Source organism: Dipodomys merriami, unplaced genomic scaffold (genome assembly GCF_024711535.1).
Source record: "Dipodomys merriami isolate MVZ:Mamm:240054 unplaced genomic scaffold, mDipMer1.0.p SCAF_50, whole genome shotgun sequence".
In the NCBI taxonomy this organism is placed as follows: domain Eukaryota; kingdom Metazoa; phylum Chordata; class Mammalia; order Rodentia; family Heteromyidae; genus Dipodomys; species Dipodomys merriami.
In genome coordinates this window covers 6,679,432-6,702,918 of record NW_027206069.1, presented here as the reverse complement: position 1 = coordinate 6,702,918, position 23,487 = coordinate 6,679,432, and the positions used below count along the sequence as shown (strand labels likewise).

General features: G+C 38.6%; 1 protein-coding gene across 4 annotated transcripts in view; it reads right to left on the bottom strand.

Annotated features, from left to right (window-relative positions):
* The window catches only part of Atg2b (autophagy related 2B), a 76,679-nt gene that overhangs the window by 12,301 nt on the left and 40,891 nt on the right, over nt 1–23,487 (bottom strand). For all 4 annotated transcript variants that reach the window (XR_011367141.1, XM_069997629.1, XM_069997630.1 and 1 more), the window contains 15 exons: nt 22,232–22,431; nt 21,993–22,073; nt 18,319–18,425; nt 17,982–18,074; nt 16,179–16,249; nt 15,272–15,348; nt 14,007–14,177; nt 13,651–13,792; nt 11,260–11,462; nt 9,450–9,676; nt 8,462–8,570; nt 7,245–7,439; nt 5,884–5,985; nt 1,621–1,699; nt 866–1,070 (listed from right to left, as the gene is read on the bottom strand). Coding sequence is in view for 3 of the 4 variants with exons in the window: in XM_069997629.1 (XP_069853730.1) it covers nt 866–1,070; nt 1,621–1,699; nt 5,884–5,985; nt 7,245–7,439; nt 8,462–8,570; nt 9,450–9,676; nt 11,260–11,462; nt 13,651–13,792; nt 14,007–14,177; nt 15,272–15,348; nt 16,179–16,249; nt 17,982–18,074; nt 18,319–18,425; nt 21,993–22,073; nt 22,232–22,431 (2,062 nt within the window). In the remaining variant the exon portion in view is untranslated. The remainder of the gene's footprint in view (nt 1–865; nt 1,071–1,620; nt 1,700–5,883; nt 5,986–7,244; nt 7,440–8,461; nt 8,571–9,449; nt 9,677–11,259; nt 11,463–13,650; nt 13,793–14,006; nt 14,178–15,271; nt 15,349–16,178; nt 16,250–17,981; nt 18,075–18,318; nt 18,426–21,992; nt 22,074–22,231; nt 22,432–23,487) is intronic.

Here is a 23,487-nt window from a genome sequence, read left to right as displayed (position 1 = left end):
GGATTATAGGAGTGAGCCACTAGTAACTTGGCTCCCATTCTTATATTTTATTATCTTTCTATAGTATCACCATCATAGAAGATACTTAAAATGGGACAACACTTTCAAATATAACCCTCTTGGGCCATACAAGTTGATCTAATCTTGGAACCTTGATAGAGACAGAATCTGAGTAAGCCCCTGGGTATTAATTGGGACAAACAACCAGAAACCAGGGAAGAAACCAATGTCCCTGACAACAAAGGGAGTTGTGCTCTTCACCCTTCTATTTCTAGTAATGCCAAAGCTATATTCCTACCACCAGAGCTTGGGAAGGGAGGAAAGGAAGAGTGAACAGGTCTGCAAAGGGAAAAACTCCAGTCACAACCAACTGACCAGATCGGTAAACTGAGCAGTATCCCAGCTGCAGCAGAGGACCTGGGCTTCTCAGAAGTGCTCACTTTACCAAGGAAGAAAGATGAGGAAGGATAAAACAATGATGGGGAAGGTTATCAAAAAAAAAAAAAAAAGTAGGTAGAAAATATTCATAAGGCAAGAATACCAAAGCTGAAGGGAGTAAAGAGGCAAAAGGATGACATGTTTAAGGAGATATAAACCCAAGCTAACAGTGATTAGGAAGATAGGGACAGACAGAGAAAACAGGAGAAAGGCAGGCAGAAAAGGGAATCCATCCCAGACTCAATGGAGAAACGAATCCTAAATCATGAGGTATGAAGTTAGGTGGGGACTCCATGTAAATAAACCTACTACCAGTTCATGTGCCAATGCAAAGAAAAGCTGATGGGCCTTCAAGACCACCAGTACACGTACACATTGTACACAAACTTCACAACACCCAACTAACTTATTATGCAAATTAACTTACCTAAAAAACATAGGCTGATCACTGAACAATACCTCTTCAGCTGAGAAGTCCTTTTCTTCTACTCCATTAACCACCTCCATGGAATTGGCACTATTGTTTTGAGGAGGCTTTGGCCCAGGGAAAGAAAGAACTAGGTTTGGTTCCTTTGAAGTGCTCAAATGCCTTGGCAAACTGCAAGTGACATCGGCTCCAGGAGACTTTTTAACTGAAAACGCAATGTGTACATTTAAAAAAATAACTATGCTTTTTCAGAGCAACTGTTTAAATCCATCTTTAGATATTTTGTTTTGCCACATTTCATCTAATAAGATGCATTTCTATTATAGAGAAAATTTGCTTCCACTATTTCAATGATGACTTTTACAAAAAATGTATGTCATTTTCAAAAGAAACTTGAAGCAATTAAGCTCAATCCAAATATAGATGGTCCTAACTTAACAATGGTTTGACATATAATTTGACAATCTTGTAATGGTGTGATTAAAATGTGTCATCAGTAGAAATCATTCTTGGACCTTCTAGGAAGGTCCTCTCTTGTGACTCTGGTGGCCTTGACTTCATCAGCCCCATAGTCACCAGGGGAAACAACCAATACTCTACGGTGAGGTGGGCTGCTGAGCCAGAATGTTCTGAAGATGTATAAAATATTTCCTATTTACATTGTTTTCAACTTACGATGACTTTCCAGAAAGTCATCTGTCCTAACTAGAGGGTATCTGTACTTACTACAGAATTTTCAACTATATGCCAAATACCTTCTGGATCTGGAGTCAGTAAAAGCTCCACTTCTGTAGAAAGACTTGTGAAGAAATCCTTTAGGAAGAACAAGGCATCCTAGGAGAGAGGTTGAGTAAGATACCACTATAAGGAAAGGGGGAAAAGGACATCCATTTCTAAAACCAAGTATCCCAAATCCTCATGTTTTACTCATTATTCAATTATAGTACAGTTTATTGATCCTTACTTTGTGCCAGGCATAGAAGTACACACACACACACACACACATAGAAGTACACACACACACACACACACACACACACACACACACACACACACACACACACACACACACACACACACACACACACACACACACACACACACACACACACACACACACACACACACACACACACACACACACACACCCTCTGTCTCCATTAATTCTCACAAGTCTCACATGAAAAAAACTCATAAAGGTTGGGAAGGTAGCTCAGTAGAGCGCTTGCCTTGCATGCATGAGGCCCTAGGTTAGATTCCTCAGCACCACATAAGCAGAAAAAAACAGCCAGAAGTGGCACTGTGGCTCAAGTGGTAGAGCGCTAGCCTTGAGCTAAAGAGCTGAGGGACAGCGCCCAGGCCCAGAGTTCAGGCCCATGACCGGACTCAAAAAACACCCACAAAACTCATAAATGCAGATGTTGAGAAATGGAGAAATTTAAAGTTGCAAAACTATGGATCATTACTAAATTGAAATTTCCTTCAGTTTTCTTAGAAATACAACATTCTCAGTATTAGTTCTCATTGTAAAGTGATATTGGTAATATCAATATTACTGATACTGGTAACAACAGTAGCTAGCATATATCAGATATTTATGTGCTATGAAAGTTCTTAATGGCTTATTTCTGCTTTTATCACTGTTATATGACTTTACACAGCTCCTTATTTTGAGTGACACTTAAAATTATCCATCTAGTGTGGCTGAAATTATATAATTACAAACAAAAATGTTTAACTGTTTATTTTTCTTTCCCTTTACAGTGCTGAGATGGAACATGGGGCCTTTGCACATGCTAGCAAGTGACCTCCCACTGACCCATGACTCTGATCATTGTGCTTACATTTACCACCTCATTTTGCCTTCCTCACTCAAACTAACAAATTCATCCTGGAAGCTATAAACAAATACCTATACTTGTTCTTTCTTATTTTTCCACTTAAAAAAAGTTCCTGGGCTGGGAATGTGGCTTAGTGGCAGAGTGCTTTCCTAGCATGCAGGAAGCCCTGGGTTCTATTCCTCAGTACCACATAAACAGAAAAAGCCAGAAGTGGTGCTGTGGCTCAAGTGAAAGAGTGTTAGCCTTGAGTAAAAAGCAGCTCAGGGACAGTGCCCAGGCCTGGAGTTCAAACCCCAGGACTGGCACACACACACAAAAAAAATCCTAGAAGTGGTGCTGTGGCTCAAGTGGTAGAGTGCTACGTTTGAGCTGAAGAGCTCAGGGACAGTGCTCGGGCCAGAATTCAAGCCCCATGACCAACAAAACAAAACAAAAAAACAGAATCAACTAAAAAAATTCTAAATATTCCTAAATATTATTTAAAACGTTACTACTGTACCAAATGAAATGTAAAGGTGAATTATAACATTTGATGGTACACCAAGAGAAAGAACCTGATTATTTACAATCCCATTTCAATAAATATAAGTGATGCATCTGGGAAGAACATTCCTGATAACATGGCATATGGGTATTAAGAAAGTTCCAGCAGTACTGGAAATGCTCTGCTTCTGAAGCAGAGAGTGGATTCATGGGTTGTACAGTTTTGTGATGATTTACACATGTATACTCCTGTACACATTTTCATCACATGTATTAATGTAATACCAAGTATTACAGGTTAACTAATTTAATTGTATAGAAAGTGCTTTTTGGCCACTAGATGGTGACATTTCAATGCTGTAAATATTTTAACTCAAAGACTTAAAACAAACAAACAAAAAAAACATCCAGAAACTTTCAGACTAAATTTGCTCTTAAGACCAGAAAAAAAAAAAGACTTTTATAGTCTCCTCACCACCTATAATCACCATTGGTCTTCTATCTTAGGGAACTATTACCTACTTTTCCCCAGAGTAGTACCTTTGTGTCAGCCTGAGGATCCCCAGCATCCTCATTCATAAGAATCCTAGTATATACAACCAGGCACCAATGGCTCACGCCTGTAATCCTGGCTACTCAGGAGGCTGAGATTTGAGGATTGTGGTTCAAAGCCAGCCTGGGCATGAAAGTCCATGAGACTCTTATCTCCAATAAACCACAGAAAACCAGAAGTGGTGCTGTGGCTCAAGTGGTAGAGCACTTGCCTTGAGCTGAAGAGTTCAGGGACAGTGCCTACACCCAGAGTTCAAGCCCCATCACTGACCAAAAAAAAAAAAAAAAAGAATCCTAGTATAGAACCTAGCTTATGGTAGGTGTTCAGGAAATGGTTTTGAATCAATTAATGTCTTCCATATACAGATTTCCAAGCAGTACAGTACAACAAACACTAAAATGAACACTGAAATAGGAAAGTCAGGAAGTCCTGCTCTCTTCCTATTTCAGACTTCTCACTGTCCTAGTTACTTGACCCTCATCCATTAAACCCTCAGATGAGACTCATTCTATTTGTATTGTTTATTCAATGATAGTCTGTCATCTCAAAATCCAGCTTGTCAATCTCAGAAGATAGACAAAAGTAAGTTTTTCCATTAGTAAGTTACTTCAGTAAAGCTCATCTATTTGTGACCTGGCTTTATTTTCTAAGGTTTTATGTCTTAGGATATCACTTCCCATTTGTCCCCAATGTGCCTATACATTTATTTCTCTAAAAATACTATTTCCCAACTTGGAAGTACAATGATTTATAGTTCTAAACAAGAAATTATGTTCAATATTAAAGAAGTCTACTATATAAAATTGGGCTTGGTAAGTTTGGTAAAGTAATGCAAAAAAGATAAGTCTTAATCTTTCTCACACTGGAGATTTACAGAGCTATATTTTCCCATAAATACTTCAGTTTTCTAGAAGGCCAACGTATCGGTAAACTAAATTAAAATATGAATATTAAGAGATAATCTTCTCATAATGAGAATCAAAAACCTGTCCCAGCTTAGAAGCTACAAGTATTATTGTATGGAATGTACTATACTACTATATTTGTTCATTTTCTATGAGACAGACCTGTATTTTGCTTCCAATATAAACATTTAATTTCTTTTTCAAGATACATGTTACTTGCTTAGAATGGACTGTTCAACTATTTAACTAATGAGCAATACACAAACAATATTAAACAAGTGAATAAATATCCTAAACCTGAGCTCAAACTATATAAAATATAGAAGAGGGCTTTGTTATTTTAAAGCAAATTACTTAAGAATATTATGTTCTCCAATTGCTATATGCCTCAGTAACAAAACTTAACCTTACTTATGTTAGCACAGTATGCCAGGCACTAATTATTTTTCATAAGCTACTCTTTTAAATACTCACTTAAAAATTATGATATATATATATATATATATATATTATCATTTCTCTCATTTTATCAAAGAGGAAACTAAGATTTGGGGAAGTATATAACTGATACAAAGCCACACAAGTGGTAAAAGATACAGAACTGAAATCTGACCCCACTATATATATTAATAACAGTATTAATATACATTAATGTAACTCCATTAAGTATTTTCCTTAATGCACCTCAAATAAGGCTTCTACATTTTTTTTCCTAATTCTTTTTTTTAAATAAGTTTTTTATTGTGAAAATACTGTACAGAGGGGTAAGGCTTCTACATCTTAAGTGTTCCCTACGTGAAAGAAAACTCCAGAGGAATTTGATGGACTGTTTGCCTGAATACATAAAAGTGGTTTTCTTCATGCCTTTCAAACCTAAATATGACTTTTAAAAATAATCATTTAATAATTTGTCATTTTGCCCAGGGCAGAAAACTCTCTTCCAGAAGCTGTGATTTGGACCCAATCCCTACATCACTTAACACAACGAGTCCTTTAGTAGTTGCTGAAAATGTACATCTGAAGTAGGAGTAAGTCCCTAATAACTGGAGAGTGAATAGCAGGTACCTGCTTGTTATCATACAGAATAAGAAAATGGGATAATATCAAGAACACCCATAGGTCAGATTCCAAGTGTCTAATGAATTTGTCTTATTTACCAGAACTCTATGACAGATCCTTTACAATGGAAGTAAAGTGTATTCCTAATCCTTGCATGCATTACTCCCCACCACAAACCTGGTCAATATTGAGGCGTAGTGGCATTAATGATACTCTCAAGCAGCATTCCTGTGGTGACCTGCCAGACTCTGGTCGCACATGTAATGCTTTAATTGTCAACTGTAAGTAAGAAAAACACTTTCCTTAATGACATGCTGGTGGGGGGAGGAAAAGAGAAAGAACAGAAAAGAGAAAGAACAGAAAATAAATGTTTGAGGTTGGTTTAGGCTACACAGCAAGTTACGGAACAGCTGTGCTACACTGTATAAAACAAGAAGTATTTTGTTTGCCCACTTTCCCTCTTAGAAACACCCCCCAGGAATCTAATGCAGATATGGACTCTATTTAGAGAAAAAAAACTGAAACAGTTAGTGTATTTGCAGGCTCTGAAGGGTTTGTGGAACCTTTGAAGCTAATCTATAGGCCCCTCTTCCAAATTCTACGAAGAACCTCCAAATTCCTGAGCTAATCATATCTAGCTTACTAACCTTGATAGTGTTAGAAATATAGAACACTTTCAGTAACGAATTACTTTCACTATAGACTTGTGGTTTCACAATATATATATTATCAATATATATATTAGCAATACTAGTAATAATGATGTACAAAATACTACTTTACGCCCTTTGTTTTATCTTTGGCAGTACTGGGAGGGTCAGCTCAGGTGTTTGCTGGCCAGGCAAGAACTCTACCAGTGAACCATCCAAACTATTATTATTCTTTTTTAAATGGAGAAAGGTCAGTACTGGAGTTTAATATTCAGCATCTATTGCTTGGCAGTCAGGCTTTCAACCACTTACGCCATGCTACCAGATCTTTTATTTATTGATCTTCTGAGCTGGTCTCACTAGTTAGCAGAGGCTGGCGTGGAACTCAAGCTGCTCCTGCCTCAGCATCTGAGTGCTGGGAGTGCAGACAAGCACCAGCATGCCAAGCTGCAAAATGAATTTTAAACACAACGCTTACGTAATACATTTAAAATGAATTTGTAAATGAATTTTTCTATTAAAAAGAGAAATAAGCCACATATTGAAGGCTCATGCATGTAATCTTAACTACTCAGGAGGCTGAGATCTGAGGATCATGGTTCGAAGCTTACCCAAGAAGCAAAGTCCATGAGATACTCATAACTAATTAAGTACCATAAAGAGCCAGAAATGGAGCTGTGGCTCAATTGGTAGCATGCTAGCCTTGAGAAAAAAGGTCAGGAACAGTGCCCAGGCCCTAAGTTTAAGTCCCAGGACTGGCACAAATAAAAAGAGGAAATATTTTTCATTTCTAAAACATTCCCATTCTAATTCTCCTGCAGTTCGATACAGTAAAAACACTCTTCTAAGAACTAACATAAATAATAAAAGTGAGTGTTTAATTCTTACCATGTTGGAATGAGCTTTTCGAGGCATTTCTTTGCTGCAATACAGGTACAAAAATTTATTCATTTGTGATGTTGCCAACCGATCTCGAATTTCAAGGTCCTGAACAATGAACACCTGCCGAGAGACTGGGTGTTCTAAGAGGCTAGAATCACATTCTGGTTTGCATGAGGGGTAGACTTCATGCTGAAATTTCACCTTAACAAGGAAAAACAGAGAAATCTTTACATCTACTTTAAATGTCATTTCCTTTAACTTTAAATTCTCTCTTATTTTCATTTGTCCACTCACTCATACCTATAAGTGCACCCACCTTACAGGAACAAACTTAACTAACAGTTCTAAACTGACACTAATCAAATCAAGTATCCTTTTCAAGCAACATCCTCAACTTGAAGACTAAGACTATATGTCAACCTATGAAATTGCACGAAAATGAGTCAGTGGAGAAAAGCTCAAGCTCCAAAAGAAGCAAAGATAAAATTGAATACACAGAACTATCATCACCACAATATTTCCATAGCAACTACTTTAAAATATGGCACCTCAAAAGTGACAGAATAGCTGGGCGCCTCTAATCCTAGCTACTCAGGAGGCTGAGATCTGAGGATCATGGTTCAAAGCCAGCCCGGGCAGGAAAGTCATGAGACTCTTATCTCCAATAAACCACTAGAAAACAGGAAGTGGCGCTGTGGCTCATATGGTAGAGCGCTTGCCTTGTGCTGAAGAGTTTGGGGACAGCGCCCAGGCCCAGAGTTCAAACCCCACAACCAGCAAAAAAAAAGTAACAGTATGAAGTCAGGGCATATAAAGTTAACAGGTTCTGGCCTGTTATCTCTAGATGGTCACAAAGGACCTATTACATATTCAAAGGCAGGTCTAGAACAGGGAGGAAATGTATCTGAGCATCACCTGGGAACTCACTTAAACTGAATATTCTTGGGAATCTACCTCACCTACTGAATCAGAAATGCTAGGCAGGGGCCAAGAAGCATGTATCTAGCAAGCCCTGCGAGGGAGACTAAGCTCACTCAGTCTAAGAGCTTGTACTCCAGAGGTAGCTTGGGAGAACAAAAACAAAAATGCTGTGAGATTTTCTAACATTTAAGAAAAAGAGGTAAGAATCATACAAAATCTTTGCACTATTCTAATCCAAGACCTATAGGTGAAGGTTTACAATGCATCAACTTTAGATTTTTCCTTTTACAACCCCATCTTACCTTGCTTAACTGTATTTCCATTAAGAAGTCATGGTTCCTTCCCTTTCCCCCATATACTGCATTACGTCCATGTCTTGTGGGTGTATGAGAAGGAGAACTATGGGGACTTCTAAAAATGAAAAAGATAAAAGACTGCTCAAAAGGTATTTAATAAATGATATCAGGAAAAATAGTAAGACAAAAAGAGAAAGATTACTACCAGAATGTGTCACAAATTTACGCTGCTATAAATCAAAACCATCGTTTGGAGACACTGAAAATAAATTTTTTCTTTTTCTTTTTGTTAATTACTTGGAGCTACAGAAAAGCCTAGTTATGCTGCTAGAGTTCACATCAGAGCACATACTTGGCAATAACGCCTCTTCATATCTTTTTTGTTGCCTAAGAAATGTCAGAGCTCAAGTTCAAGAAACCCTATAGAAAAGAACTAGTCACGTCAGAAATGTTCTAAAGTAACTTTAAGTAGAAAATATTAAGTAGAAATGTTTAAGTGCTGAGCTTTTGTGTCAAATGTCACTGTTCCAACAAGTCTTTTGGGCTATACCCACATAAAACGATCTCCCCCCTATGCCTATGCTTGTCTGCCTAATTCTCTTATATTACAGAACACTGCATATGTCTGATAAGTACTTCTGAGTACTACTTCGTACTCTGCTGGATGAGGGCTTTGAGAATGAATGCTCCCACACATCCATTTCACTCTATTTCCCTCAGTCACATGACTCCTTTTGGAACTGAGGAAAAGGATCGGGTCTTGTTCATTTTTGTCAAGAGACATATGGTAAGTATATGAAACTTTTTGTTACATGAAAATCATCAACATTTTAGTAAATACACAGACAATTCAAAGAAACACACATATGGGTAACAAAGTGTGACATTTATACTATAGTTTTTAATACTAGTTATACTAATTCTAAAGATAAATTCTATGTATCTATGGAAGTATATTGGCCTGCCAAATAAATGTGTATAGAAATTAACTTACATGTAACTTTTAGCTGGAGAAGAAGGGGGCATTGTTCCAAAGTCCTTGCCTCCATAAAGGTGCCACACAAGAGATACTTCCTTAACCACATACCGAATTACAGGGATAGGAAAGTGCAACGGGGCTTTGCTAGTATCTGTCTTCTTAATGGGCAGACTAAAATAATTGTCTCTTATCACAATTGCATCATTGACCATGATTTTTATAACTGGTTCTTCTTCCTTCTCCTAAAATAAACCAACAGTGTCAACACATTCTTATCTCACTACAAACAACTGGTTATATCTCAAGATTTCTTCAGTCTATTATATTCCTTTGTAAATAACTCTAACCTATGAAATGGATTAATAATTTCTGAAATTAATTATCACATAAAACATTCTAATATAAATCAAATTCTGTGTTCTGTATATATCCTCCCATGAGGATTTTTTTTTTTTTTTTTTTTTTGTCGGTTGTGGGGCTTGAACTCTGGGCCTGGGCGCTGTCCCTCAGCTCTTCAGCTCAAGGCGAGCGCTCTACCACTTGAGCTACAGCGCCACTTTCCGTTTTCTGGTGGTTTATTGGAGATAGGAGTCTCACGGTCTTTCCTGCCCGGGCTGGCTTTGAACCGAGATCCTCAGATCTCAGCCTCCTGAGTAGCTAGGATTACAGGTGTGAGCCACCAGCGCCCGGCTTCCCATGAGGATTTTTAATAGATTACACCATGTTTGTCCATGGTGAGGGTAGTGTTGAAGTCAATCCTATGGTCCAAACCAAAATTTGAAAAATTTCTCATACTGACCAAAATACTGCATCTCTAGCAGACTTATTTTGAGTTTGACTATTTTGCTCTTATAAAAAAAATTTAAGCAGGGGCTGGGAAGGTGGCTCAGTGATAGAGCGCTTGCCTTGCATGCCTGAGGCCCTGGGTTTGATTCCTCAGCACCACATAAGCAAAAAGAAAAAAGCCGGAAGTGGCACTGTGGCTCAAGTGGTAGAGCGCTAGCCTTGAGCTGAAGAGCTGAGGGACAGCGCCCAGGCCCAGAGTTCAGGCCCCACGACCAGATCCCCCCCCCACCACCACCACCAAAAAAAATTTAAGCAGAAGCTGGGTGCTGGTGGCTCACACCTGTAATCCTAGCCACTAAGGAGGCTGAGATCTGAGGATCATGGGTCAAAGCCAGCCCAGGCAGAAAAATCCATGAGACTCTTATCTCAATTAACCACCAGAAAACCAGAAGTGTGGTGTGACTCAAGTGGTAGAGTGCTTGCCTTGAGCTCAAGAGCTGAGGGACAGTGCCTAGGCCCTGAGTTCAAGTCCCATTACCGACATAAAAAAAAAAAATTAAGCAGGACGTTCTCAGAAGTTAGTAAACAAATACAGCCCCTTGCTTAGTTACGAGAGGACAACTGTAGTGTATATATGTGTATATGTGTGTATGTGTATGTGTGTGCATCTCAATCAGCCATCAGCCTTCATCTATATTTCATCTTTCCCAGTGTTTAGACTAACAGCTATATAATAGTGTATCTTCCTATCCTTTAATCTCACTATCCTTAGATTACTATTGCTACATATAATACCTGAAGTTCAATCATCTACTTGAGAAATCATGCAAATGTAGAGCATTCTTCTCTGAATCTCTCAGAGTACCATAAAAACAGTGAAGTGTGAGAACCATTTACAAAGCTCCAAGAGTAAATTATAAAATAATTCTGAAATGCACTTCAGAGGCTAACAAAATCTGAAAGATATTCTCGGGATAACCTCAGGTCAATTTAAATCTTAACATTATTTAAGGTCTCACTAATGATATGAAATTGTTACCTGGATAGATGCTTTTGGTGCAAAAAGGATGCAAAAGTCATCATTTTCAGTAGGCACACCCGTCATTGCATCGCTAATCAAGTGGTGAGTAAAGGAGGGGTAAGTGGGGCCAGGCTCCTGAGACACATTCCCACTCTCATCTGGGAATAGGAAGAGATCTGAACAACATGGTTCCTGAATTTGAGACTTTTCATCCAAAATGCCTAGATAAAAAGAATGCAACATTTTGGCACACTTTGAAACACTGACAACAGTAACCCTTCATTAAGTATCTTAACCATGTTAGACACAATTATGGTATGCTTTTAACTATTCCTTATAATAACCCTATGAATCTGAGACTCAAGAGAGCTAACGTAACTCACCCAAAAACAAGAGACAGAAACACAAATACCACCAATGAAAAGACAATGATTTGCTGGGCACTGATGGCTCAGGCCTGTAATCCCAGCTACTGAGGAAGCTGAGATCTAAGGATTGAAGTTGAAAGCCAGCCTGGGCAGGAAAGTCTACGAGACTCTTATAAACTACTGAGAAAAAAGCTAGAAGTAGTGCTGTGGCAATAAATGAAACTTGGGAACAACACTGAGTTCCAGCCCCAGGACTAGCCAAAAAAGACAATTTAAAAGCCAGGAGTAGGTGCCTCATGGCTATAATCCTAACTATTCAGGAGGCTGAGATGTGAGGATCCTAGTTTGAAGTCCATGCATGTGCAGAGAAGACCATGAGACTCGCATCTCCAATTCATCACCAAAAAAGCTCCAAGTGGAGCTATAGATCTGTTAAGAGTGTGAGCTTTGAGCAAAAAGCTCAGGGACAGTGCACAGGTCCTGAGTCCAAGCCCCACGACTAGCACCCCCCAAAAAAAGGTGGAGGGGGGGCAATGAGTTAAAGTTTCTAAAAAACAGTAAATGATAGTGCCATAAACAGAGACAGTTTCAGTAACTTAGCAGCACCAGATTCATTTTGACTGGGGTTATACTTTGGTTAGGACTTCATCCCTGTCCTGTCAAAGAAGTTTCTGGAAGAAACTAAAAGTATCTATAGAGTTCAGTCTTGGAAGAAAAGTCTTGTGAAAGGAGGAGAAACATGTCATCTCTCCCGCAAAGCCTCACCTAAAATTGTTGGAAGTCATCACTTGTGGGAGGGGAAGGAAGAAGTGGCGCTGTGGTTAAGTGGTAGAGTGCTGGGAGGCCGAGGAAAGAAGCTTACAGACAAGACTTTTAACTCTTCTGTGGCAGCACTTCAGGTCTATATATACTCACAAGTGTCCCACTTAGAGAAGAATCCTCTCTGCTGAAGCTACTCAAAAAATAGTCATTAAATATTCCTTCCATGTAAAATACAGTGGCTATTTATCACAAATTAGTATATAGTAGATAAGAGGTTCCAGTTTAATTTTTAGTTAACTTCTTAAGTTAGAATGAAAGCAACATTTAATGCTAAATTATTACAATATCAGGAAATATTAAAAATTAAGATTTTATAATATATAGAAATAGATATGTCCATCATTTAGAAAAACTAATTTTGAAAATCCATGCTTCAAAATATTTAGATGTCCAGGCACTGGTGGCTCATGTCTAGCTACTCAGCAGGCCGAGATCTGAGGATTGCAATTCAAAGTCAGCCCAGGCAGGAAACTCTGTGAGATTCTTATCTCTTAACTACTCAAAAAAGCCAGAAGTGGCAATGTGGCTCAAGTTGCACTTGCCTTGAACAAAAGAAGCTCAGGGAAAAGCACCTAGGCCCAGGGTTCAAGCCCCAGGAACAGGGGAAAAAAATAAAATTTATACACACACACACACACACACACACACACACACGCACGCACGCACGCACGCAACTGAATAAGAAATGGTTAAGGCTCATGTACAACGTCCTGTGTTTTGACATAGACCAATCTGTGACCTTGTCAATATTACCTTCTCCCTCCTCTCTACACATCTAAATTCTATCCCCTTTTAAAAGCTAATTCAAGTGCTAGCCTTGAGCAAAGGATCTCAGGGACAACATTCTGGACCCGAGTTGAACCCCGTAACCAACCAAAAAAAAAAAAGTTCATCCCATTTTCAAAGTGTATGTACCACATGTCTAGGTGTTTACGTTACTTGTCAGTTATTCTAAGTGGCAGCATCAATTTAGTGCCAGTTTGTTTTCTGGCTGTGAGCTACCATAAAATAAGTTTTGTCTTTCATCCTTCTTGTAACCCACATCATTCCAGTCAATGTTATTTATCAACTCAGCTTTCAATAAAAACAAGCTGATTAGCTAATACATATCCACCAAAATGCAGATGTGCCTTTTCTTTACTAAGTATTTACTGAAGAATACAGAAAACGTAAACGTCCCTATAATATCTGTGCTCACAGAGAAAATCCCTGGTCTTACCATTAGCCTGTGGTTTTACATTTGAAGAAGCTTGCTGTATGTCTATCTCCTCCATAGCATCACTCATCAAATCTCGTAAAATCTGTTGATCTGCTTCAGGAAGAACTGGACCACGTGAAGACAACCGACCACAGGAATCTACCTACAACCAAACACCAAACAACAACAACAAAAACATTTATTCAACATAGTTTTCTAAAATGCCCATGGAATCACCCTTCCGGACTCTTATCACTCAGCAGGTAAAGAATTGACATTTCAAGTTTCTCATTACTGTCGCGAAGATGGTCAAGAGAGGACATACAGACACACCACTCCCATGGCAGGGATAGAGGGGCTAACACTGCTGACTATACCTTGGGCTTTCTCTGAGGAGCTCCCATCTTCATCTCTGCCTTGTTAGGTGTCTGTAAGTCACCATAACTTGCGATGTACTGAATGAGATTCATCAATGCAGCACAAGAGTCTGAGCATGTTCTGACATGGACAATGTCACTAGAGCAATGTAATTCAAAGCGAGGCTCAGTCTGGACAGGACACAAGAAAAAGAAAAACAATGTTTCCTAAACAAGGGACAAAAATTCTGTTTTTGTAGATTTGCATTCAATGAAAATGTGGTATATATACACAATGGAATTCTATGCCTCCATCAGAAAAAATGACATTGCCCCATTTGTTAGGAAATGGAAAGGCTTGGAAAAAATTATATTAAGTGAAGTAAGCCAGGCCCAAAGAAACATAGGTCCCATGGTTTCCCTTATCTGCAATATCTAGTATATGTATGAGTCAAGCAGAAAAGGTCAGATAATGTGATGTTAGGAAAATGAACCCTTAGATATGTATTTAAATGTTTTTTTTCTTTCATGCATTTGTTTCTAACGCATTTATAAGATTATTTCTTTGTTGCTTTGTATGTCCCTCCCCCACAGCATAACCCCTGCTTTCACTATATTTGATGTCGGTATAATTTATGGAGGAGAAGGGGAAAAACAAAACAAGTCATTTAAGGATAACTGTGGACCCATTACAACAATGAGAAGTACAAGTTGTCATGTTGAAAATGAACTTTACAACTTTGGTGGGGGGGGGGGGGATGGGGGGGCGAACGGGGGGGGGGAGGCTGGGAAGGGATGTGAAGGGTAAACAAAGGAGGAGGTTGCAATGCTTGATAAGAAATGTACTCATTATCTTGCCCATGTAATTGTAACCCCTCTGTACAGTATGTTCACAATAAAAAATAAAAATTTTAAAAAAAGATTTGCATTCAATGAAATAAGTAATCATTTGTCCTAAGAATAAATACTTCTATTTTAAATATTTTGTCAATTTCTGACCAAAATTAGGTAAGCAGAAAAGCAATTTTACAATAACTCTATTTAATCTCTCAAAAACTAAGAGTAGCTGGACACCAGTGGCTCACCCCTATAATCCTAGCAATGCAAAAGGCTGATCTGAGGATCACGGTTCAAAGCCAGCTCAGGCAAGAAAATTCACAAGACTCCAATAAATTAACCCAGCCTCCAAAAAAAGCCAGAAATGGAGCTGCCTTGAGTTCAAACCCTAGGACCAGCCAAAATAAATTCAAATTTGTTTTTTTTTCCTATTAATTTTAATCACTTACTTGCTCTCCATCAGAATCCGACTTCACTGCAGTTATGGTTAATTCTAAAAGCCCCATATCCATCACACGAACATAATCTAAAAGTTTTAAAGTAATTAATAAAAGGAATACAGCTTTTAAAAGTGCTTATCTAACCATCACCTAATAAAATTAGCATTTCTTTAAAATATATTGCATAACCTCTCTAATGTGAGAGAAGACACAAATTCACTACAATTTGCAGCCAACAATTCTGTTTATTTTGGTTAGAAACTACCTTACATTAAATAGAGTGCATATGTTTTGATATATTTAGCTAATGCTATCAGACATTACAACCTGAAAAGGAAAATCTAGTATCTGAAAATACACTACACACTCAGTATATGTTTAAAGTACTTCAAAATGTTTACACAAAACATAAATCAGTACATGGTGGGAAGGGATGGGGAAGTGATGCCCACCCCACTCAGGTGATGGATCCCTGGAAACGGGCAGGCACTTGGCTGCTGGGTTACTAAACTTGTCAGTCCAGTGCCTGGGATTAGGAATTTCCTGTGACCCTGCCCCCTACCCTGACCCTATTTAGGCCCAGAGGAGCCCAGGTACCATTATACCACACCACCTGTCTCCATGTTCAAGTCCTGTCTCCTGACACTTCTCCAGTCACCATGGTATCCCTATTCAGCTTTCCATTGGAACTGAATTGATTTATTGGTATTGTTTTTGTCCTTTCTTTCCTCTCTGGCCTGTTTCCTAACTGTGTTAAGTGGATTTGAGGGCTGCCTGCAGACTGCCAGTGTTCTAATAAAGACTCCAAGATTCAATTCTTAAAATAAATATATACATATACATATATATATATATACATATATATTTATATATATACAGTAGCATTAACAGGCTTCAGAATTTGTTTAACTCTTACCTCTATTCAGATTTATTGTGACAGTATTACATTTATCAGACAGATGTAAAGCAGCCTCATCCATGATTATTCTGCAAAAAAACCAAAACAAACTAAAAAACTAAGCTTTGAATGTATGCTATGTGATCACTGTATACTTAACTGCACCATTCCTTCTGATACAAATATTATAAAAATCATATGCAGTGTCTAGCTGAGAGTGTAACACAGGTCAGACTTGCCTAGCAATCAGAGGACCTTAGTTAAAACCTCAATATCAAAATCACATGCAGCATAGGGGTAAATGCACTGTATTAAATATGTAAAGTCTTATCTATATGGGTTTGATCAGAGAAATTAATATTCTCTAAATTAAAAAAATTACATACAATTCCCAATATAAATGTCATCTAACATGTTTTAAAAAGCCACTGCTTATGAATGCCATGAATGCAGTTCTTTAACTGGTATAAAAAAAATTTAGCTGGGCGCCGGTGGCTCACACCTGTAATCCTAGCTACTCAGGAGGCTGAAATCTGAGGATCACGGTTCAAACCCAGCCTGGGCAGGAAAGACCGTGAGCCTCCTATCTCCAATAAACCACTAGAAAACCGGAAGTGGCACTTGTGGCTCAAGTGGTAGAGTGCTCACCTTGAGCTGAAGAGCTGAGGGACAGCACCCAGGCCCAGAGTTCAAGCCCCACGACCAACAATAACAACAAAAAAAATCATTTACTCAAATTAATTCTACATGTTTGGCAGTTTTTTTTAAAAAATAGATGCCTGGGGCTGGGAAGGTGGCTCAGTGGTAGAGCGCATGCCTTGCATGCATGAGGCCCTGGGTTCGATTCCTCAGCACCACATAAGCAAAAAGAAAAAAGCTGGAAGTGGGGCTGTGGCACAAGTGGTAGAGTGCTAGCCTTGAGCTGAAGAGCTGAGGGACAGCGCCCAGGCCAGAGTTCAGGCCCAGAGTTCAGGCCCCATGACCAGACCCCAAAAAAAAAAAAAAAAAAAAAAAAGATGCCTGGGCTGAAAATGTGGCTTTGTGGTAGAGTGCTTGGGGTTCGATTCCTCAGTACCACATAAACAGAAAAGGCCAGAAGTGGCTCAAGTAATAGAGTGCTAGCCTTGAGCACAAGAGAGTCTCAAGGACAGTACCCAGGCCCTGAGTTCAAGCCCCAGGACAAGCAAAAAATAATAATAATAATAAAAGGATGCCTAAATTCAAAAGGTTTTTTGTTGTCGTTGTTTTTGCCGGGTCTGGGAGTGAACCCTGAGCTCCTTTTGCTCAAGGATAGCACTCTACCTGAGCTCCTTTTGCTCAAGGTGCTATAGCACTGTACCACTTGAGCAATAGCACCATTACCCACTTTTTCTGTGATTAATTGGAGATAAGAGTCTCAGACTTTCCTGCCTGGGATGCTTCAAATGGCAAGCCTCAGATCTCAGCCTCCTATGATTACAGGTATGAGCCACCAGCACCTGTCTCAGAAGGCTTAAGATGCAAAAATAAAGTGTACTAACTTAGCTACTGGATATTTTACCAAAGGCAAATTAACTATTATTATCTATTGAATAATTTGCCAAAAGGCAAATTAAGAATTTTAAGGACAAATTTCCTCCCTAAAATGAAATAAAATAGTACAGGGTATGTGTTACCTAAGAAAGAAAATTTGAGTAATTTAGACAAAAGGACATGACTATTAATAGAATATTGCTGACTTTAACAAAAACTGGAGATATGAATAAAATGATTTAGGTAAACAGTTAATGTAATTTAAACAGCTACAGACAGTGATATATGTAATGAAGTTTATGCAGGTACCTGAGAGTAGAAGAAGATTTATCCAATGCAACACTACTAGAAATGCTGAATGTTTCAACAGTAAGAAGAGATCGAATTGGCAAATAAAGAGGCCTAATAGAAAAAAACAAACAAGAGTATGTTTGACAAAACAACAGAAACTTTTTTTAAGAAAAAGCATTTTGAGTCTTTTTTGTTTGGAGTTTTGTTTTTTGAGAGGAGGGTCTCTGCTATGTATTCCAGGCTGCCCTTGAATTTGCAATGCTCCTGCCTCGGCCTCCCAAGGTTTGAGATTACAGATATATACCACCACACTGGGTAAATTTAAAGCTTAGTGCATGATCCATTGTGAACTTACCTGTAATCAAGCGCACAGCTCCAAAGATGAACATGAAAAGTTGTAAATGCAGTTGGAGGATTATATCCCAAAACAGGTTCATCAACAATATTCAAGAAGTATAAAATCTATAATCACAAAAATATAAAATGGCCTGCTTTTGGAGAAAAAAGGTTTTGCTGTAACATACCTAGTAAGTATAAAACAGTATATCACAGAAAGACCAACCATGTCATGGGAAATTTATGATGTTATAAGGAAAGAAAATCACTACGTACAGCAATACACAAAAAGAGTAGTATTAGATAGATGCTAATTTGTTTCCCTGGAAGGATCATTTCCTTGTATATACCAAAACTATTGAGGAATAGCTTGTATGTACACAACAAAAATTACAGGTACTTGCTGAATTAAAATTTGAAATGAAGAGGATCATCCAATAATTTCAAGGCTATAGAAACCTTAGAAAATCTTATCTCATGAAACTAATAAAAAGTATACATAATTTTGTCTTATTTTGTTTGAAACAACTAAGACAATTTTTCAGACTACTTTAAAAAATTAGTTTCTATCAGATACTCTTGTCTATAACCTGGCTTATAGAATATAGCCTATAATCTAGCTAGACCAGAGGATGGAGCAGGAGGATCCAAAATTCAAAGCCAGCCTGAGAAATTTTACAAGACCTTGTCTCAAAACAAAAAAGTAAACAAAAAAAGTGTAAAAGTATAGTTCCAGTGGGAGGGCATTTGCCTAGCAGGTCAGCAGCCCTAATTCTCCCAGTCCATATGGAAAAAAAAAAAAGGTTTTTATTTGTTTTTGTTGTTGTTATTGTTGTTTTTTAAGATCCAAGACTGGGGACTCAAACTTAGTACCTGACACTTTCGCTCACTGGCTAGTGTGCTACTAACTGAGCCACATCTCCAACCCCAAGATCTGGTTTTCTAAATAACACACAGTGTTGGGAGTATAATATCTGATTCATTAAGCAACCTTCCTTCCCTCCCTTGCTTCTTTTTTCCTGGTGACACCATGGTTTGAATTCATGGCCTTGCATTTATTAGCAGGAATTCTACCACTTGAGCCATACCTGTTGAGACAGAGTCACAGTGGACTTTTCTGCCTGGGCTGGCTTTAAACTACAATGCTCCAGAGCTAAGCTTTCTGAGTTGTTAGGATTACAGGCATGAACCAAACAGCAGTATCTTTGTAACTCATTCTTTTTTTTTTCTTCCTGGTCAGTCATGGGGCTTGAACTAGTGCCTTAGCACAGTCCTTGAGCTCTTTTGCTCAAAACTAGTGCTCTATCGGGGCTGGGAAGGTGGCTCAGTGGTAGAGTGCTTGCCTTGCATGCATGAGACCTGGGTTCGATTCCTCAGCACCACATAAGCAGAAAAAACTGGAAGTAGTGTTGTGGCTCAAGTGGTAGAGCACTAGCCCTTCTAGCCTTTGAGCTGAAGGGCTGAGGGACAGTGCCCAGGCCCAGAGTTCAGGCACCATGACTGGCAAAAAAAAAAAAAAAACAAAAAAAAAACTAGTGCTTTATCACTTTTAGCCATAGCTCCACCTCCGGTTTTCTAGAGGGTAATGGGAGATAAGAGTCTCATGGACTTTCCTGCCTGGGGTGGCTTTAAGCCTTGATTCTCAGATTTCAGCCTCCTGAGAAGCTAGGATTGTAGGCTTGAGCCACCAGTGTATCTCACTGTAGAAAGAATTTTTTTCCTTAGTTTATGTCTAGCTTAGTCTGAAAACCAGGTTCTCTGATCATCAATTCTCTCACATTTCTCGAAAATAGGTTATAATTAAATCTCTCCCTTGGGCTGTGTAGTGTGCTTGCCTTGCATGCATGAGGCCCTGGGCTCAATTCCTCAGCACCACATAAGCAGGAAAAAAAAAAAGCCAGAAGTGGTTCTATGGCTCAAGTGGTAGAGCGCTAGCCTTGAGCTGAAGAGCTGAGGGACAGCGCCCAGGCCTAGAGTTCAAGCCCCACAACAGAACAAGAAAAAAAAATTTCTCTTGCAGTCAGCTAAATGTTCACATTAGCCATGTTTCCACTCCCACTAGATGTCATATTCCTAATTACATGAGAATATTTTAAAAATATTTTAAAAATAATTTTATGATTAGTTGAATGTGGAACTGTGGTTCAACTGGTGGAGTGCTAGCCTTAAACACAAAAACTCCAAGACAGCACCTAGGCCCTGAGTTCAAACCCCAGGACTGGTTCTCACACACAGACTCTCTCTCTCTCTCTCTCTCTCTCTCTCTCTCTCTCTCTCTCTCTCTCTCTCTCACACACACACACACACACACACACACACACACACATACACACACACACACACAAATAATAATAATGATTTTATTATTTTCCCAGCACAGTGAAAAAGTTCATTTCTAAGTAACATTAGAATCAATCATACATGTACTAGTTTTCATTCTCACATAAAGAAAAGCTAGCATCTTGCTCAAAGTTAATTTCTTTTTTTGTTGACCTCTGGGCCTCATACTTGCTGAGCAAGGTGCTTTACCCCTTGAGTCATAGCTCATCCCTGAAGTGAACTTCTTACTCAATGAAAAATAAGCTCTTTTTGAAAAACATTTTAATGGGGCTGGACTTCCATTTGTCATGGAACTACTTTATGCCTAGCTCAAGAGTACAGTGCTTCCCTCACATGAGTGGTTGGATTTGATATCTTTAATGGCAAGAAACAAAGCAAAACATTTTGAATTCTACCTGTACTGTATAGAACTGATTCAACATGAAATTAATTATAGAAATCCTAATAGCACAATTTGAAGCAACATCATACCATTGGCCTAGGGAATAATACAGAAAGCATGGTTCTTAAAAAACTTCTGGTACACACAATTCAAGCCAGATACTGGTGGCTTATGCTTGTAATCCTAGCTACTCAGGAGGCTGAGAGCTGAGGATTGCAATTCAAAGCCTGCCCTGGCAGGAAAGTCTGAGAAAGTCTTATCTCCAATTAACTACCAGAATATCAGAAGTAGAACTGTGGCTTAAAGTGGTAGAGCGCCAGCATTAGCAGAAAAGCTCAAGGACAGCAACCAGGACCCGAGTTCAAGCCATATAATAGGTAAAAAATAAAATAAAAGTAAATAAATAAGACTTTAAAAAGCAACTTAATATATCATTTGTTACTCATCTCTACCAAGCATTTTACAGATCCCGAGACAAGAGACCTTTCTGTTTCTTTCCTTCCATAAAAAAAAAAAAAAAAAAAAAAAGACAACTCTATCTCTGAAAAGTTTTAGGGACCATTTCCTTTTTCAGGTCCTGGGACTCAAACTCTGGGCCTGGGCACTGTCCCTGGGCTCTCTACCACTCTAGCACTCTAGCACTCTAGCACTCTACCATCTGAAACACAAGGCCACTTCTAGCTTTTTCTGAATAATTGGAGATAAAGAGTCTCCAGGACTTTCCTTCCCAAGCTGGCTTTGAACCATGACCCTCAGATCTCAGCCTCCTGAGTAGCTAGGATTACAGGCATGAGCCACTAATGCCTAGGAGTACATTTTAAAGAAAAAAAATGTTCTGGGGTGTTGAAAATATTCTATTCTTAACCTATCAGGTAGAAGAGCTGAACATTAATGACTCACCAACTTTTCCGTACGTACATTGTTAATATAAGTTCTATCATAAATTGATATATACATAACAGCTATCTTACCTGCTCATGCCAGCTGAGGCCAGCAGGAAGCATTCTGTGCTGGAGAGTGGCTCCTTTTAGTCCCACAGCAATGAGAAATTCCTACACAGACAGTCAGTACTAAGAATTATATTTATCACTTATAGAACCCCACAAGTTTTTCCAAGGAAATAAATGTGTTGCCTTTCATACAAATATCCTTAGCTAGCAACAAAATCAGCTATAAGTACTTAATAGTACAGAAAGTACAAAACACAAACCTTTGTATTGGACTCTGATTTATCAGACAATATTTTAACTGCAACAGAGAGCATATTCAAATTGTCTCCTCCAACCCCATCTGAAGCAGTTCTACTGAGGCCATCTTCTTCAGAAGAATAAATGGTAGGTTCCAACCAATGTGGGCGAGTTGAACAGGGCAATCGTGCTTCTGTAGGAGGAATCACTCCATCTACTATGCCTAGATCCACAAAGAGATGCAAACTTGAATAAAGTTATCACATACAATTAGTTCTGTAACTGCCTAGACTTCCAGGTACAGGTTGTCTCTTCTCCAAAATGCTTGGAACCACAAATATTTGGGACATGGGATTTTTTTCTTTACAGATTGTGGAAATGATACCACACATATCTAGTTAAGATTATCTTGGAGAGGAAACCCTATTCATTCTAAACACAAAATTCATTCATGTGTCACACTTCAAATGCATAGGCTGAAAGTGATTCATGGTTATTTTAGTGTTCCTTGTTTTGACCATGAATTAAGAATTTTCCACTAGTGGCATCTTATTAGTGTTAAAATGCTTCAGATTTTGGAGCATTTCAGATTTTGGATTTTCAGATTGTAGATATCCAACCTGCATCCAGGCCCTGAGTTCCATCCTCAGGACTGGCAAAATAAAATAAATAATAATAATAATAACAACAACAACAACAATAATGAATGCATAGAGCCATCAACCCATAAATAGATAAATTATACATAGTTTATCTATACAATAGAAAACTATTATTATAGAAGGCTGAAGCACTGATAGAACTTGGTCAACCTAGAAAAATACGTCACATAAAAACAGATGATTCCATTTATATGGAATTTTCAGAATATGCAAATGTACAGAGATAGAAAGCAGATTAATGGTTGTTTGGGGCTAGAGTATATGGAAGGGTAGAGGGTAACAAATTACACAGTCTCTTCTTGAAGCTATGAAAATGTTCTAAAATTTTACTCTGATGATGGCTGCAAAGTTCTATAAAACCATAGAGGTCGTTGAAAATATACTTTAGCCAGGCACAGGAGGCTCACACCTGTAATCCTAACTACTTGGGAGGCTGAGATCTGAGGATCATGGTTCAAAGCTAACCTGGGCAGGAAAGTCCATGAGAACTCTTATCTCCAATAAACCACTCAGAAAACCTGAAGTGGTGCTGTGGCTCAAGTGGTAGAGTGCTAGCCTTGAGCTGAACAGCTGAGGGATGGTGCCCAGGCCCAGAGTTCAAGTCCCATGGCCGACAA